This window comes from Lineus longissimus, chromosome 1 (genome assembly GCF_910592395.1).
Source record: "Lineus longissimus chromosome 1, tnLinLong1.2, whole genome shotgun sequence".
Classification (NCBI taxonomy): Eukaryota; Metazoa; Nemertea; class Pilidiophora; order Heteronemertea; family Lineidae; genus Lineus; species Lineus longissimus.
Window position 1 is genome coordinate 16,376,365 of NC_088308.1, and position 19,158 is coordinate 16,395,522.

Here is a 19,158-nt window from a genome sequence, read left to right on the forward strand (position 1 = left end):
TTCAGATTTTTGTCTCCTTCTTCATGCAAGTGTATATGTATTGGGAAAATGTTCCCAGTTAACCCTACATGTAGCTACTATTGTAAGTTCTGATGTTATGTAGATTACGGGTGTAGTTCAATTGTGTGTACCATTTTTCGTTTCTTCAAGTGTCAAGGTTGATACATAATGTCGATATATTAGTACATATGATATAGTACGCGATTGCTGTGCCATTATAGTATGTGTGTTATTTGGTAGAACGATTTTCTGATGTTTTCTGTGGCAGGTTTTTTGGGTACCCAGGGTGAGCAAGTAAAATTACATGTTTGGGGACAATTTGTTGAGCGAAGCGCGGTAGTTTGTCTAGGTGTAAAAAAAAAAAAGTGTTGAGTTTTTTCGGTTACTATGCAGACATTATAGTGTAGAAAGATTCTACGGTGTTCATAAAGTTTATTTTATAATGAAATGTTATTTTCTGATGGATTTAAGGTTTTAATAAAATTATTTTGTTTTATATTTGTGTTGGCATCAGTTGTTGGAAGTTTTGGGAGAGTGATGGGAGTATTGGGAGTGGGAGAGGTATCTGTGTAGTCATTTCTGTGTGTATAATAGGACATGGTAGTGATTTGCTGGATAGATCTGTTCTTGCCCCAATACTTCCCATGGTGAAGAGCAGGAGGCCAATGGTGTCGCCCAGGAACAGTTAACGTCCTGAGCGACACCAGGCGGCCTCGCTTTGAACCAGCCTCTTCTTCTTGGATGATAGAGGGTAGGAGATCTGGAAGAGGGAGTGTCAGGATGTTTTGAAGAAGAAGCAGTTGTATGCTGGAGGGGCCGCTGTTTATTGAGCAGGAGGTTGTTCCCCCCTCCCTCCCTTGGACCTGGGGTGTCCATGGTTCCCTCTCTTCGCTGTGGATAGATCTGTTGTTTCCCCAATACTTCCCATGGTGAAGAGCAGGAGGCCAATGGTGTCGCCCAGGAACAGTTAACGACGCAAGGGCCCAACGCGCCGCGTAGCGGCAAAAAAGCGAAGCTGGCGAAACATTTGTAACGGGTCACCGTCACTTATTATTGGACTTATAGCGCATTTACGGGGTTGCAACTATTTTGCTTTATAGTGTCACCAGGAAAGAAAAGCATGCGACCTAACGCCGATCTATTTGTATAAAGTGATAATTGGAAGGTATATAGTAGGAAATATCAATAAAATAATCATTCCATGTCGTCTTTTGAGGGCATTTTTGATTGTAAAAAATATATGTGCACGTAACCGGAGTCTCTGCAATGATAATTTTATCACAGCAGTCTCGCGCAAGTAGAAGTTCTTTACCTATTAGTTCTTCACTTATTAGTCTGGCGCAAAGCCAGACGTTTTCCATTACGATTTCACTACGATGTTTGACCAGAAGGAGCAGTGCGCGAGTTATGCTAATGAGCAGACTTCCCTCGCTTGAGTTTCGGAAGAATGTTCCATATCGCGCTTAGCTGACCACTGCTGACCATGACAGTCGTGCGCCGATAGGTTTCTGCTCCCAAACTTCCACCCTAATACGGTACTCAGAGTCACCATTTAATGGGAATGGGACAATGCCCTCACTGTGTATGGAGTCATAGGGATAAGAAGACATTATTCATTAGTGTTGGTGCAAGTGATTTTGCCCAAAAAGCATGCGCATGCAAAGAACAAGATGTGCAAGGGATCACGTGCATGACCATGACGACGTGCAGAAAGTGCACTGGCCAGTGCATACCCTATGGCTATGTACTAGTAAACATGGTAAACATGAACAACATCATTATTCATCAGCAGTTCATTTTACTCCGAGCTTTTCCTGAAACATATAGGCATGATGATTAGGCCTACCATGTACCATTACCAATAACAGCACTAGATCATGTAGATGTCAACAACATGAACCGTATAATCCCGCATGGCGCATGTGTCTAAACCAAAGCCCCAAAATCACTTGTTTTGGTATATTTCACTTGTGTTTCCCCCGTCTTCCAGTCCATAATACATTTAGAGATTACAATCCCCGATCATGGCCCCAAAAAAGGTCATCGGTTGACTAAAGGAACACAACTGTTCAATGGATTTATTGTTGAATGCTATCAAACTACGTCTTTCCAATCGGGGATTGTAAATTTAACCCGATGGGCCTAGGGAAGGCCCTATAACAATACTTTCGACACAGTTATTATCTCCGCTGCCTCCACCATGTTACACGCAGTGCTCACTGCTGATTCTAAAATGCGCCACCTAGTCAAAACACGACTTATGTTCTTCTAGGAATAGATATCTTTCCAATATTTCGTCATTCCACTATCGTCATCACCTCATCAAACTTTCATTGACATTACGGGCACACGTCGACAGAGCACTCTTCCATTCAACGACACAGTGGCTATCCAAGTGGCAGTATAGGTAAATATCAATATCCCCACACAGTGGCCTGAGTGGGTTTCCGTCTTAAAGGGACACTATAGGTTGGAACTAGGTTCGCAAGATAGAGTTACCGGTACATGAAGTAGTCAATAGGGGTTTCTTACCTCTTGTAGGTCGAAACTTTTCGCGCTTGTACGAGGAATACATTCAGCGCGCTGAATCTAACAAGACCCAATGCCCCATAGTCATCTGTCGAAACACGATTTATCTTGTGGTAGCATCTCTTGCCAATATTTAATAATAGCACTATCGTCATCACCTCATCATACTTTCATTGACATTACAGGCACACATCCACAGAGCACTCTTCAAATCATCGACACAGTGGTTATCCAACTAGGATTGTAAAGGTAATTTCTTAGCCCCGCACAGTGGTTTCAGTCTTGATAAAGGGGCACTATTGCTAGAGGCTAGGTAGGCAAGATAAAGTCAGACGAAGTAGCCGATAGGGGTCTCTCACCCCTCAAAGTCCGTCACAACTATTCAAGCTTGTACAAGGAATACATGCAGCGCTGAATCTAACAAGACCCAATGGGAATGTCCCACAGTCATCTGTCAAAAACACGACCTATGTTGTAGTGCATAAATTGCCTATTCACTGCCTCTTATGCATTATGAACGTTGGTTTAGACCCCATTGCCTATTCTTTGTCTCAATTGCCTTTTCTTTGTCTCTTGAACTTAGGGCGATATTTTGCTCAATGGCCATGTTGCCTATGTGTTACCTTTTAGACTTAAAGAATCTATGCTGCCGTATTAAGACCTATGCCTTTTTACTGTCTCGTGGACTTAGGGGGACTTCTGCCAATGGTCGAATTGCCTACTTGTTGCCTTTTAAACTTGTAGAATTTATGCTACCGAATGTATGTGCTGCCGTTGGCCCTTGCGCCTACTGCATGGATTAGGTTCGTGTAGGGTTAGGGTTGGGGGTTAGTAAAGGTTTGCCCTCAGATGTGACCACAGCTATTCCATGGATGATCTACACTGGTATGAAGCTGACTATAATGTCCCAAAAGACAAGATGAACTCTGATGGATGTGGCTCCACCTATTCCAATTGATAAGCGACTGCATGAGTGTGACATGACATTGACCTGAGTGAGCTTCAAGTCTTCTCAGACTGCCTGTGGTCAAGACGGACTTGACGTCACTGCTAATTGTAACATTATGGATGACAGGGTCAAGGACTGGATGTGACACTTCCCATCTAAGTGATGGACTTGGTGTCTCTTAAACTGTCTCGGGAAACCAGGATTACTTGTGACATCAAATCTGGCTGAGAAGAGATTGATGTTATCACAAGTCGCACCAGCTATACGTATCGGGTTAATTATTCATCAGGTAGAAAACTGTCTGTTTTGAATTTAAAGTTCTATAGCTACAATGGGGGGGGGGGGGGGGGGGGGGGGGGGGCGACAAAAAGTATCCAAATGTTGTCTACACCTCAGCATACCTGTAAGTGGCCATTGAAACTATTTAATAATAACAGCGACATTGTTTAGAAGGTTAACTCACAAAATACCGTATCGATGATTTTCGATATTCTTTTAAAGTGTGCCAACTAATAAAGTGTTGGATTAAAAGCCTAGGAGCCACAAAATAAACAAATCAACATGTAGCGTTTACGAATATTAGCCTACGTCTATTTGACTTTTTATACCAGACTTGGCTGGTAACGTGATCAGATACATGTACATAATTTGATGTGGTCGATGTGACAGTTCAATTTTACAGACGAGTAACGCGTAAATTCATTAACTTGCAACTTGGCCAATATTTTCTATATCTATTAGTACTTTTTGAATTTATGATGAGTGTAATGGTAGTCTGTACAGCCCGGAATGATGGCCACACACTAAAATATACTTTCACATAATTGACTGTGACCCCTTTTGAGTACTACATGTGGGGGTGGTGACGACATTGGAGCGACAGCAAGATGTTGGCATTGATATCGGGTCACAAACGCCCAGTACATTTATGTCACTAATGACGTCTCATTTAACAATTGTCATAAAAAATGGGTCAAAGTAAATACTTTGTGGTGATCAAGTTATTGAATCAAATATTGCATGCCTGCTCTTGGCGAATTTTTTGATAAAAACCTGAATTTTTATACTAAACGTCTTAATGTGCGAGATTCATGGCCTTGTAAAACATACAGCCACCCTGCTGAAATTTACACGGGATATTAATATCTGTCGATGGTGGATGTGCAAAAATTTTAGACATTTTCTGTGCGTCTATTACATGTATCTCGCAGGTATACAACTTTAAAAGACGGGCAGTTTTTTCTGAATAACTCGATATACAATCTTGACAATCTCCTGTCTTGAATATCAAGTTTTGTTTTCCACTTAAGATACAACGACACATTTTCCTGAAAATGACGACAAAACTTACTATTTTAGTAACATTTTCTTTAATTTCATCTTCATCGTTCATAATTGTTTGTTGCTTTAAAAATCTACCGACCTTGGATTTTGCTGATAACCATACGTGGAATGTGGTCACCTAGCCCTACAAAAATGCTGACTGATCATGAACCTAATGACATCAAATTACAACGTACACATACTGCCAACATGTATTGTGTATGTGAAATGTATCAAATTACAATACAATAAAATATGGCACACAATAAAAGGTGCGAAACTATTTTCCAATCGTGTCTTGCACCAATGTTTTGACATCGCTAAACCTCCTGCACGGAATGCAGGTGAACTGATGATGCGTAAGGGCTTCGCCCTATACTGCTCAATCAGTGCTCGCAATATAGCTTTACTAGCGTTAGGTCCTAACGCTACTGTCAAATAAAATTTACTAAAGAAGATACTTATAGTTGAAGTAACGCTGGCATTTGTCTTTAACGACGATTGGGCAACTGGGCCTTGGGGTTCAGTAGGTTGGTATCATCAGCGATTTTGTACGATTTGTTTATATTTTTCTGGATAGTATCATACTCTGTAATATGCGTTCTCATTTCTTTAGCTCTAAATTCGGCCCAATAACACAAGGTTAATTTCAGCATTTCTATGATATATATATATATGTTATATCACTTGGTGATAGCAAACAGTGTAAGAATTTTGTAAATAATTATATTTAACGTTACCATAGAAGATGCATTCAATTCATTTCAACCAGCGGCCGAGAGGAAATTACCATTATACAAATTACAAGGCATCGGATGCGACAAGAGTTATGTATGTACATTCTGAACAATACAATTTGTCGGATGCTAAAACTGTGTACACCCTTACAAGCATGAGGTCTCGGATCCGATAAGAGTGTTGTACACCCTGGATAGTACGTTTAACAATTTTGTACGAAATAAACAAACATATATGATTTACTAATATACGCATAACTTGATTACTAACATACATATACAGGAACGGTGTTACAGTGAAAAGGACACAATCTTTATTCCATACTATATTACATACATGTAGGTAAGTACGCAATATTTTAAGAATATGTGTTATTATTCACGGAAGTTCATTGTATGACAGGGATAAAATGGAACGGCCTCAACAATTTCAGCTTTTGGACTCAATTTATTTCGGTTCTGTGGCGGTACCCTCTCAACCGTCTTAAATAATTGTCTGTTTCATTATACATGTATCATATCAAGTTCAAATGACCCATCAAATAGCAAGGAAATCTCCGATGAAATATTGGCCATGCGTCGCAATTATTCTCGTATGACCTTTCTCGGGTTTGGCCGTAGAGTTTTGCTGACCCGGTCTCTCCTTATTTTGTCAACAAATGTAAATGTATTTATAGCATTTCCAGTCCTATAATAATAATCTATATCACGAAATGTCTTACTCATTAGGGGGTAACTGGAGCATAAAAGTATAAATTATTAATAATATATATTTGTTTCTACTTAATACTCTCTTACTCACAGAATTCATCATATCACAGCTTGGATAACCAAACAAGGCTTCTGCTGATAAGTTCCGCACGCTTCTCAATCAGCCGATGGACGACATCAGTGCACGTTAGGCCTCTGACATGACCGACATGAAAGGTAACCGGGAAACTAGACTCTATCAATGTAAAGACGTAGCAATTTTATCAAAACGTGTCATTGACTTCCACACCGACTACGGTCAGCTATATCGCATGTCCTTTTGGTTCAGTAGTTTTATATATGGTAACACCTACCGGAACCTTCTCATTATCACCCCATTCCTCTGTACATGAAGCACTATACCTCTATACCCTATGACCATGTATCGTGCCTATATCTGGCTTATCCTCATCTATCAACCATAGACCATAGCTACGGCATGTTCATTAATTTAGCAAAATCACAAATGCAAGACTCAAAGACTTTTAAAAGACTCCGGAACAACATACAACGCGTAACAGTAATTTGTCATGGGAATCTGGAAATTAAGGAACGCGGTAGAAAAAATGTAAAAGTTTTATTTCTTTGATTGTGCCGCTCCCGTCATTATACCAGTCCCGCATCTTTGGCCATGTCGTAGAATATGGACGTATCATCACGAAGTAGATCATTGGGACTATCAAACTCCTTGATCTCGCCTTTATCTAACACCATGATCCTGGAATCAAATCACATCATGAAATTTCCTCTTTCAAGGATGCTCAAAGACATGTTCTCGACTTGCCAATATACTTTATAAGTACCAGCTGATTGAAATCAAGATCTATATTTATCGTAACCTCTAGGTTAAAACAAGCCTTCCAGTCTACAACGCCTATTTGATATCTCCTCTTCATAGGTCTTCTTGCAACCATTATGACAATCTGGACCGAGAAAGTGACAACCCGTTAACTTTGAAACTGTGACCTCTGTAAAGAGTGTACTTCTCTATTAGACCCAATCCCTATACCCTATTTCATGGTGACGGATTAAGGTATAATAATTTTCAGAAGAGACCCATGACCTTCAGATAGCCCATCATCAAATCATTTGTCCTCGGAAACCTTATCCAACAGACATATCATTTTCTTCTCATCACAGAACACGAAAGGAAAGTAACCCGAACGGAGTGGGCAAACTAAAGTAATTCACCTGTCATAATCCATGATTGTGTTGAGACGATGGGCAATAGTGATGACCGTGCTATCCCTGAAGTGTGTCCTAATTGTATACTGGATTAGGTCATCAGTCTCCAGGTCAACAGCAGCAGTGGCTTCATCTAACACGAGGATTTTCGTCCTTCTTAGTAATGCCCTTGCCAGGCAAACAAGCTGTCTCTGACCGACGCTGAAAACAATTGCGCACAATTTGTAGCAAAGGAGTGACGACCAGCGAAGCTCATGGAATCTTATAAAATGCACCACGGAAGTATCAAACTCATCAAAAGCGTACTGCCCTTTATGGCAGGCGAAGTGTTGCTTTATTCGACATTAAAACTTTTATGTTCAATAATTTTTTTCTATTTCATAACAAGTTTTCTATGCAATTGTTTACAAAAATTTGTGCAGTATAATTTTTTTGTATGCGATAATGAAATTATCCTCATTTAAACATTCGCAATTTTATATGTGCGAAAATATATCATATGTTCGATAACGTGCATTCTGGGAAAGGAGGTGACGTCATCACTTATGAGTAACTACGTTCCTCATTGGTTAGAAAACATAAACAATACTGCCACGTGCTTTCAGGCGCGGAGCACGCTGTCACACAGTCGGCTGTTAGTGTCAGTGTCAGTCATGGCGACCTCCGCTAGTTTTCCGCAGTTTGTGCGAATAAGTGGTCTCAATAATGACTCTATTTGCTTTCCACTCGTCAGCAGTCATGCCAGGTGATCCACCCTATACAACTAGTCAGTTTAAGGTCGCTACTGGCCCTTACAGTATATACGATGACGGGCCGATGACGTCACTTTCTTACCCAGAATGCAATTTATAGCATATAAAAAAATTCTTCGCAAATAAAATTTTGCCACCCAAACTAAAATAACATGCAATGAGGATTTTTGACGCGTGAACATATGAAAGTTATTGCATAAGAAATTATTATTGCATAAAAATAAAAACATTAAACACAAAGAAATATTATTACATATATAAAAATGTTATTGTATCAATAAATTTATTTTGGAATAAAGCAACACTTCGCCCGCCATAGCCTTTCACAGAGCACGGTGTATTCAATGGGTACTGGAAAACACTGGACTGGACTGGGAACGTCTGGACTGACAGTCATCGCTCTCCACCGCCTTGGTGCTGTCAACATTATGATATTCGAGTGGGAATTGGGTGTACTGTTTGAAGTCGAGAGTGGGTCCTTGGGTAAGGCACATGGTATACAGAAGGGTAACTAGTGCGAGGTGTGGATCCTAGGGCAAGATACTTGGCAGACGGGTCACGAAGGTAGAGGTGTGGGTCCTTGGGCAAGACACTTGGCATGCAGAAGGGTCACTAAGTGTGAGGTGTGGGTCCTTGGACAAGACACTTGGCAGAATGGTCACGAAGGTAGTGGTGTGAGTTCTTGCGTAAGGCACTTGGCATGCAGAAGAGTCACAAAGTGTGAGGTGTAGGTCCTTGGGCAAGGCCCTTGGCAAAAAGGTCACAAATTGTGAGGTGTGGATCGGCATTTGCCATGAGGGCAAATTCGCATTACGTCATAATTTTTCAGGTAAAATCGATTGTGCTATGAAGGGGGTGCGTATCTTTGTTCACAGAGTTCTTGTTCCCCCAACTGTAAGGCCCTCACACAGCACCACTGCCAACATGATAAACATGTTGACTATGCCACATCCAAGTACCGAAGTAGGCCTATACTCTCGATGCCAGCTATGTCTGCCTCCACGCTTTACAAACTGCCAACTTCATCACTGCTGCACATCAGCTCAGATATAAAATCAGATATAACATCAGATATAAAAGCTGGGACAAAAAAACATAACGACGTATACCTCATGTTCTCTCCTCCTTCAGAACAGAGGAAGTCAAGGTGTTCTGGCTGTAGAGTCACAAAGTTTTTTAGGTTGGCTAGTTCGAGGCAGGACCAGATGTCCTGGTCTGTATGAGCATCGAATGGATCTAGGTTCATCCGGAGACTTCCAGCAAAGAGAACAGGATCCTGAATAAGACATAAGGAAACAAGAAAGAAATGGATAAATTTCAAATCGAAGATCTTACTCTAGGAAGGACAACAAGCACACCAATACGAGCGTTTATTTGGGCCAAGTTGTCAATGGTGAGCGAGGGTAAGGATAAAGAATAAAATATTCTTCACGAAATTTTAAAGAAATAATATCTAACCTGTGGAATGATAGTGATTTTCGACCTGAGGTCATGAAGTCCCAAGGTAGCTGCATCAAGGCCATCAATGATGATACTTCCTTCAGCTGGTTCAATCAATCTGAACAGAGCTAACGTCAGCGATGATTTGCCTGCTCCAGTGCGACCAATGATTCCAACCTGAAGAAATATACACGCGAAGAAAGCTTTAAATTAATCATTGAATGAAGTTATGCCTTTAGCTTCGAAAGGGCATGACAGAAGCCTGCTTCTATCATTTATCATCAGATGAGATAATACCAAAGATTGCAAAGTAAGCATTGCTTTTTATGAACGGATCTTTAGACCTTTATCATAGGAATGACTCCACAAAGTATATGCGACTAAAGGGCGTCTGTACCTTTCTCATGTCACAAACAAGACTTTCAATGCCTTCAAATTAATGGACTCTCATGCAAAGATCATTAGAATCCACATCAGACACCAAAGTTGTTTTCTCTCACCTTTTCGCCTGGCTTCATTGCACAGTCAATACCCCTGACTACCAAATCAAGCCCTTCTCTGTACCTGGTCGAGTATTCATCGAAGACAACACGACCCGCGTCAGGCCAGTCGTCCTTCGGTTTTTTCTCTGGGATCTCCCAAGGAGCCTGCGGAGAAAATAACATAGCTATCAATGGCAGATCGATGAATAAACTCAGATGTAATAGGTTCTTTACGTTTGACCATATCCTCCAAAACTAAAGTCGTTTAAATAAGTGTTGAGGATAATAATGTCCTTTGAACTTGATCTCCGGACTTTGGCGAGGAATGACGGAATGGAAAGCACTAGGGTATGAGGGTGTATGGCGATATGTCGTTCCTCATTTGGTTCTCGGACTTGGTCGATGACTGAGCGACCAAATTGAAAATTAGATAGAACACATTCTTAAAAAGAAAATGAGTGTCCAAATTGAACCATACGAGGGTGAATGAGAATATGTCCTTCACTCTGTGGTGAATGAACGTCAAAGTTCAAATTTATATGTGGGTGTAATGAAGAGACGTGCTGCCGAGAATCCGCTAGTTCCTTTTCATTAGATCGGTATCGGCTCTGTGAACAACGACACGCGCGCAACTACGTTCCGGAGAATTGGTTGCCAAGTTTGACAGCAGTGCGTCGCTAACTGTTTACTCACCTCACTCTCAACCTCTGTGTATTCCTGGACTCTCTCAACGCTGACAATACTCGACTCCATATCACATGTGGTGGTAACAGTCCGGGTCAGGATACCAGTTATCTGAAGAAAATATAGCATAAGAAGAGAAATTGTTGGTGTAAAATATCGCTGGTCGCGTAACAGAGAATAAGCCAGGTTTTCAAGATAAAGTTTCGCGAAGACGCTGATAGGTGCCTCTTCTATCACATTCATTAAGCAACAACCACACCACGCTTGCCTTCTGTTTGCTCCTTGAAACCCCTGATTGATTTCTATGGAGACCGAGCTATTAATATGGTATCCCAAAAGCGCTTTGATCAGGCAAACATGGAAAAGCGCTTTTTATAAAAGAACTCAATATCATGATCATGATCACCATGATTATGATTTGTTTCACCACGTAGAACGAAACTGAGGTCCGGAAATGGAAGCTAGAGACCTGTCTACTGTCCAATAGATAAGATAAAGACCACTTTATTCATGTTTTGGGGTGCGCAATCTTGGCTAGGTGTTTCTGAGGTGGAATTGTCTGCTGAATCCACTATACTCCCTTTGGTAGGTCTATAATGTTCAAAGCAACAGAAATTCATCAAGAAATTCGACTTCTGTAATTTACCCTGTGTCCTTTTAAAACGACGCTTAACTTACAGAAAGGGCATAGGAAATGGACAGCCCCACGGTTCCAGCACCAATGGTATCTCTTGCAGCAACAGCAAACATCGAGGCGGCCAGCACCACTAGCGCACCCATAAAGTCAAGCCACATTGACAACCATCTGGAAATTATGAAATGGGACCTCATTTTAATCAGTCAGAATTGATGAAGTGGCTGGGCAAACGTGTAACCCAGTGTCAATGCTAAGCCTCTTTCAAGACTTACAATTGCAATTGTATGACTACTGCGACGGTTCACGCTGTTATAGTCGAAACGAAAAGACTATTGCGAATTCCCACTGTTACAGTCGAAACGAAGATTTGTAGTTGACTATCGGCTTGCTGACGGACAGGACGTCTGTGGTTTGCTAAGATATTCAATGCCCTAATATGCAACGTCTTGCAATCTTGATTCCGGGGCGCTCATGGAGATTTTCAAGCTGATCGAAGATTACTGCCTTGCAGCTAAATGTAATATGCAGGACAAACAATAGGAAAAAACAAATGTACTAACATCTCGACAGAACGATCGTGTACTAAGAAAAAAACCCGTAATAACGTCTGAATTTATTGGGGAGTGTGTCAGGCTGCTGTTGAAAATCTTAAATTTCTGGAACTTTTTTCAAATATCTTCCTTTTTAATTTGAAAATTCCACTCCTTTAATAAAGTTGGTTGTCTAGACCTTTAGATTGCTCTCATCTGATCAGCAACAGACACTAGATCAGCAGCATAGTGGTTAGAGCGCCAAGCTAATAATCAGGTCATCGTGGTTTCGACCCTTGGATCCGATATCGGAATTGTACGATCTGGATTTCAAAGGGGGTCTGAAGAACTTTCACTGATACAAAATTACAACATTTGCGTTGTTGTTCACGACCCCCTTCAGTTCTTCCAAATCGAACGAGCTGCTCTTATAGAAATTAAACCATTCTACTTGCCTAGTCGATGATATATTAGGAAAGTAAGCCATGTTGTTGTCATCGTTAAGCTTGTCCGCTTTAATGATGAATTCCTCATTGCGGCCATATGCCCTGATAGAGGGGGCACCGGTTACTGTCTCCCCAAAGTGAGAGTAAACAGGGGAACGCTTGATAGAGTCAATACGCTTCAGCTGCCTTGCGGTGGCAATGTAGAATCTCTGGAAACGATGTAAGAAACCCATGATACATACATGGAAAATTGTTACTGTATGTTTCCGTTACCAATCATGTATAAAACATTGTAGACCTAGATTTAGATAGGGTCCGGAGTCTAGGGCCGACCGAATCGAAACACCGATAGCGCTAACAGGGCCCAACAGAGAATAGTGTAAAGCATTTAACCATTACACTATACTCTGTTAGGTCCTGTCAGCACTGTCGGAGTTTCAATTCGGTCGGCCCATGATATGGCAAGCGGAGTGTCCAGTAATTAAAAAACCTAGATTTATTAAAAAAAACCTGGTTTTTTACCTAATAAACTAAGTTTATTTGGAAAAAATATAGGATTTTTTAAAACAACCTTGTTTATTAGCTAATAAACCGAGTTTCTTTAATAAAACCAAGTTTTTTTACTTTCTTTCCTAATAAAGTAGGTTTTTTAACAGAAACTAACATTTTATGCTAAAAAACCTGGTTTTTTACCTAAAAAACTTGGTTTTTTACAAAATAATCGTATAAAATATAAGTTTCTGTACAGAAATGTCAATTTATTCAATAAAACAAGGTTTATTACCAAAACGACCTAGTTTATTTAAAAAAACTGAGTTTATTACCACTAATAAACCTAGTTTTTAAAAAAAACTGGTTTATTAGAAAACTTACATTTTTAAACCTCGATCCTACCTACATTGAGTTATCTGGGATGAGGTTAGGGTCTCACTAACTAGTTTACAGAGTGCAGTGCAGTGCAGCATTAGTACCACGTGGTGCCGAGGTTGCCCATCCTCGTCCCGATAACATCGCGGATTTGTGTACATGGGGCGAGGTAGAAAATACAAGTTTCTCGATAGAAAGTAGGTTTTTGCACGCCGCTTGTCCAGTTATTCAAAAAAACCTACATTTTTACAATAAAACCAGGTTTTATTGCAACAAACTAAGTTGTTTTGTATAAAACCAAGTTTTTCACGTAAAAAGGTAGGTTAATTAGCCATTTGTCCAGTTATTGTTAATAAACCAAGATTCTTTTCTATAAAACTAAGTTTATTACCACTGGATGAAAAACTTATATTTTAGGGAATAAAACCAAGTTTATTAGTTAAACTTGACATTTGTGGATAGAAACAAGGTTTATTAGGTAAGAAACTTGGTTTTATTAAAGAAACTCGGTTTATTAGCTAATAAACAAGGTTGTTTTAAAAAAACCTATATTTTTTCCAAATAAACTTAGTTTATTAGGTAAAAAACCAGGTTTTTTGAATAAATCTAGGTTTTTTTAATTACTGGACACTCCGCTTGCCATACACGCCACAGGAGCGCTGCACCAAAACAAAGCAAAAATCGCGTGCGTAGTTGAATACACTTGATATTGCGTCAACACGCATTCAGTCGAAACCTATTCTGCAACCTAACTGCGACATTGATTTAGTATAAGGTAAATGATTTCGACAAACACACTCAAAAGCCGCAAAAGATACTGGAATGACTAGCAACAGGGGCTGTGCATGCTCTATGAAATCAATATGAAACCTTCAGCGGCGACACGTCCCGGGTAAAAACAATGTTAAAGTGTCCGTACCATACTATTGTAAATGATTTAATAACCAGAAAACGCCTTTCAAAGTCCCGCTGATAACGACGGAATCTTGTTTCATTCAGGAATGAGACTTTCAAATGCAAAACAAGTTAAAACCGATTTCTTTCCAGAACGCAAGTCTTGAAACAATAAACATGATCTAAACTTACCACTGCAAATAGCTCTGAATATAATGTCAATTGATTAAACTGATGAACATACCTATGGCACGCCAAAGCGGAATAAATGCAAGACTTGAAAATAACATGCAACATTTTGAAATATAATGCAACCCTTGAAAAAACATGCCAACATTTCAAAAACTTATGTCAAGATTTTAAAATATGTACCAAGAAATTTGAAAGTACATGTATAATGCAACATTTCCTAAAAATATATGTCAACTTGTTTTCAAAAATATGTGGCATCCCTTGAAAAAAACATGGCAACATTTTGAAAAAATCTCGCAACATTCACGTGACCAAACAATACCACTTGACCTTCCTTTTCCACTGAGGAACGAGCTTTAATGTGGTAGTTTTCTGTGGGAAACCTGTAGTCCATACGTGCACGACCTTCTCAGATCCTGAAATTCGCTGGCATCCGCCACACGATCAAGATCTCTTCTATTCATTCTGATAAACTGATCTTCTGTCGTCAAATTTAAAAAACGGCGGGACAAGCAAGCACGCTCGGCGCTATCTTACAGAAGTACCACAGCAAGCTCGCCTACAGGTCTTTCAAGCCCATAAAGGAAAGTCACGTTGTATTGTTTGGTCACGTGAATATTGCGAGGATTCTTTTTCAAAATGTTCCCATGTTTTTTTCAATGTTGCCATGTGTTTTTCAAGGGTTGCCACATATTTTTGAAAACAAGTTGACATATATTTTTAGGAAATGTTGCATTATATTTTCAAATTTCTTGGTACATATTCTAAAATCTTGACATAAGTTTTTGAAATGTTGGTATGTTTTTTCAAGGGTTGCAATATATTTCAAGATGTTGCATCATATTTTCAAGTCTTGCAATTATTCCGCTTTGGCGTGCCATATATACCTGAATAAAGTAATAGATGAGAGCAAGCGGGACCAGAGCTGCCAAGAAAATGGGGGTGCTGATGCAGATAATGATCAGAGTCGAAAGAACAATAGAAAACGTGGCCAGCAGCATCTTCAAGAGCATGGGAATATTGATGTCGACTATATCCGTGTCCTTAGAGAATCTGTTGACGATGCGACCGAGAGGAGTCGTGTCGAAGAAGGACATTGGTGCCCGCAGGATACAGGCAAGCATGCCGTCGTGAAGACCCCTGGATGCAATGATTGTACCGATGGCAACTGCAAACGACATCCCGAGCATGGCGCAAGCTGAAAGAAAAGACGCATTTTTGTACATAATTCTCATTCGCCATGCACCATGTACCAAGTAACGGGGCGGGAAAAAATAAAGGTATGTCAATGCAGTCCTGTAATTCATCAACTAAATGTTGCACACTTTTGTGTGTTGTAATTGTTTTCTTAGGTGGAATCAGGATGCATTTGCCCATCTTGACATGTAATAAGACTTTGATAAACTAAAGCGGCGCGTAAACGATCGATTTTGAGCAATGACATGAGAAGAGATTGCATACCAATTTGCGGCCGCATTCTAATCGTAGTGGCTCCGTTGCAGCTATCTTGACCCTCAATGTATTGACATTGCTAAGCTTTACAGATATGGGTCGAGTATGGGCGGAGGTAACGGAGGCAATGCCGCTGTTTGCGCAGCGCTTGATGCGGATTTTGTTTACGAACATGTGCCTTCTCGATCCAGACTGCTATAAATATCAGATTTCTGTTGGGCTCTTTATTCAGAGTCACACTCTTCATGATCATCAGTGATTTCTCCGACGCGGTCGTGACCAACACTATCAGAACTGCGTTCTTCGAAGTCCGTACAGCCTCCTTGATTTCGACATCAAACTGGATGCTCAGATCATGAGTGATTTTCATCCATGGAACTGATTTACTCTGAAAACTTTGCTGACATACTCGACAGTGCACCCTGCAGGGCGCCACATTATTTACATATCCTCTGTCAAAAGTGTCATTGATAGTTTCTCATTATTTCAGGGCCGTATAAAGCGCAGGGTAGGGTATATGATGCATCCCCCTCCCCCCAAGGAGCAAACTTCTAATGAGTCCTTTAACCAGGATCATACACCAAATTGTTAACTGACTTACTTTGTAACGCAATCAGAGTGCCGTATATTCCAAGGCGAAGGTCAGAGCGATATTTAGGAACGGTACCATTGATCATTGGCTCCTCTGACCATTCTTTCAGCCAAGTGTTGACGCCGACTGAGAAACCTATGTAAGCTAACCAGAAGATCAGGATGATTGACGACGCAACAATCCCAACGGCTCGGAAATAGTCGGTATACACGCTCAGCTTGATCTGAAACAAAAAGAACCACAATAGGTGATATGAATAAAGTCTAGTAATTGCTTATACGGAGAACTCCATTTACATTTACACTTGGCCTTTCCGTACAAAACTGAAGTAAAAGCATCATATCACCTGAAGGGTGATTTTAGGGCGAATCTATTCGAAACAACACTACACTGAGAAGAAATGAAATGAACTACTAGGGTGTATTCGACTCCCTGTTCCCCACCGTTCTGGAACGGACCGAGAACAGGCGAACACGTTCCGGAGTCTCGAACAGGTTAATACTGTTGTCATAGCTACCCTACCGGAACCACGGGAAAACCCTGGCCGGCAAGTTTATTTTGGTAAACGAACAAGGTGCGATAAAATCGATTTTCCGTCTTACGTCTCGTCGACTATGTTAAAAATTTAATTCATACAAGTGCATATTTACATTTTTTAGTTGTAGAGCGGGTTAAAGCTGTTCAATACTTTATTTTATTGTTGAAAACGGAGAAAAAAGTACGTAATAAGCAGACGAACTGTCCTTGTCCGCCATCTTTGTTCTTGGTTCGTTCCCGCTGCACCAGCAGACGAGGTGGTGTGGGATTTGGGAACAGGAACGGTCCCCAAACGCGTTCTTGCGCGTTCGACTCTTTCGAGAACACCGTTCTTGGTTCGAGAACGGGGAGTCGATACACCCTTAAATTCGGTGGAACAGAGAGTGGAATAAAACATTTGTATCTCGAATAGTTTGGTGATTAAAATCGATACTGGTTAGGGCCGTCCGAAATAAATCTATCATTGGAATCTTTTTATGGGCTAGGGAAATTAGAGAGGAGAGGAAACTACTCAGCAGTGCGTTTCATCTTTTAACTTCGCCAGCCAACAATTGATTCCGTTGAGTTTATTGTCTATTCCGTAAGCAGTAATTTGAATCGCCGACTATCACTGACTAATTCCTTATAAGGACAATAAACAACGTGCAGGGAAGTGTTGGGACTCAATGCAAAAGTGTTAGCGACTACCTGTCATTTTTATGCACAGAGCATGGTAATAATTTTGAATACCGAAATCCCGTTTTCTGTGCAGCAATGACGAGATAATCTTGCGTGAGTCAAAACTTAGTAAAGACGCACCAAGGGAATATCGGAGCGTCATGTTAACAAAATTGCCAATGTCATTTCGCGAAAATGCCATTTCGTTTATTTGCCATTACACCAGTCGCCATTTTGCACGGCTGAGTGTGATTCTTGATGTCTCAATGAATCAGGTTTGTGTTCCTCTGACAGTCAGACCCGGGACCTTGGAATTACGAGCTCACGTCGGCGCCCCGCAGCATTTGTCAGGTCAAGCTCTCTGCAAAAGTGCATTAGATTGCAAAATACCAAGACCCCACAATGAAAGAATCCACTCTTGAAGTAATGCTTAGAAAATATAAAGATTCGACGAAACGACGAAATGAGAATTTGGCGAAATTACGTTTTACAATAACAAGTGGCAAAAAATAGGGAGTTTTCGTGGCGAAATGGCATTAGCTGAAATGTCAATAAATGGTATTGCCAAACGGATTATCTGTGGAGCTGATTAAGTTGGAATGATCAGAAGAAGTGCTAGTTTAGCCGGGCATAAAAAACGAAAATTAAGATGCTACAGATTTACATACGTTTCCAGTTTCTATCGTTTCTTCCGTTATCAGCTTTTTCTTTTTCTCCAAATCTTCCTCGACATGCTCTTTGTCAGCCTCTCGCGACAACTGGCGAGACATTTGACGTGAAATTCGTCTGCAAAATAAATGAAGATCCCCTGACTGAGACAAACGTAATGCTCTAAAGACAATATACTTTTCTTATTAATCATATAATGGTAGTTACTGCCAAGACATCTTTTTAAGGTAAAGCTAAGTACGATTCTCGTATAGCACATGTGTACTTGCTCAAAGTGCTTAGTCATTATAAAGTCTTTTGGGGAATATGTGCGGGAGCAGCTAAGCGAGCACTTAACCTTTGAACTACAAGATTGTAAAGCGGAAAAATGCCTGAAATGAAGTGATTCGAACCCACGGACTCTCGGTCCAGTGCAGCATCTCAGTGTTTCCATACAATAGTTAGAGACACCATGACTTTTCAATAGGGGGAAAACACAGAAAAACGTATCAATCTTACTTTCAGCATTGAGGGGGAACAAACAAAAACGGTAACACTAATAAACGTAACACCGGTACTCTATACGTCCCAGGGTGTGACATAGCGGTCTTACCTGACCCTGAGGTTTTTCTGCTTGGGCTCCTCTTTGATATCAGAGAAGGCTGATATCCTGCTCACGATATCTGCCTTGAACTCTTCGTCTGGAATGAAGAGAACCTTCAAGCAAGGCCTAACCAGATGAAACAGGTAGGTGATGTCAATGAGGGAGACGATGTTATTCCGGTCATTTTGACGCTTCTTATATGTGCAATAAGCAGAAAAATAACAAATTACCTAGAAAAACAACGCTCTGAAGAATTGCCCACAACTTGATT

The 19,158-nt window shown here is 40.5% G+C and overlaps 1 protein-coding gene across 2 annotated transcripts in view; it reads right to left on the reverse strand.

Annotated features, from left to right (window-relative positions):
* Positions 1–4,048: 4,048 nt before the first annotated feature.
* The window catches only part of LOC135488840 (multidrug resistance-associated protein 1-like), a 36,116-nt gene continuing 21,006 nt past the window's right edge, over positions 4,049–19,158 (reverse strand). For both annotated transcript variants that reach the window (XM_064773764.1, XM_064773755.1), the window contains 12 exons: positions 18,897–18,984; positions 18,304–18,421; positions 16,451–16,664; positions 15,285–15,595; positions 12,454–12,653; positions 11,510–11,636; positions 10,841–10,942; positions 10,166–10,312; positions 9,684–9,842; positions 9,335–9,501; positions 7,480–7,674; positions 4,049–7,006 (listed from right to left, as the gene is read on the reverse strand). In XM_064773764.1, the coding sequence (XP_064629834.1) occupies positions 6,895–7,006; positions 7,480–7,674; positions 9,335–9,501; positions 9,684–9,842; positions 10,166–10,312; positions 10,841–10,942; positions 11,510–11,636; positions 12,454–12,653; positions 15,285–15,595; positions 16,451–16,664; positions 18,304–18,421; positions 18,897–18,984 (1,940 nt within the window). In that variant the 3' untranslated portion in view covers positions 4,049–6,894. The remainder of the gene's footprint in view (positions 7,007–7,479; positions 7,675–9,334; positions 9,502–9,683; positions 9,843–10,165; positions 10,313–10,840; positions 10,943–11,509; positions 11,637–12,453; positions 12,654–15,284; positions 15,596–16,450; positions 16,665–18,303; positions 18,422–18,896; positions 18,985–19,158) is intronic.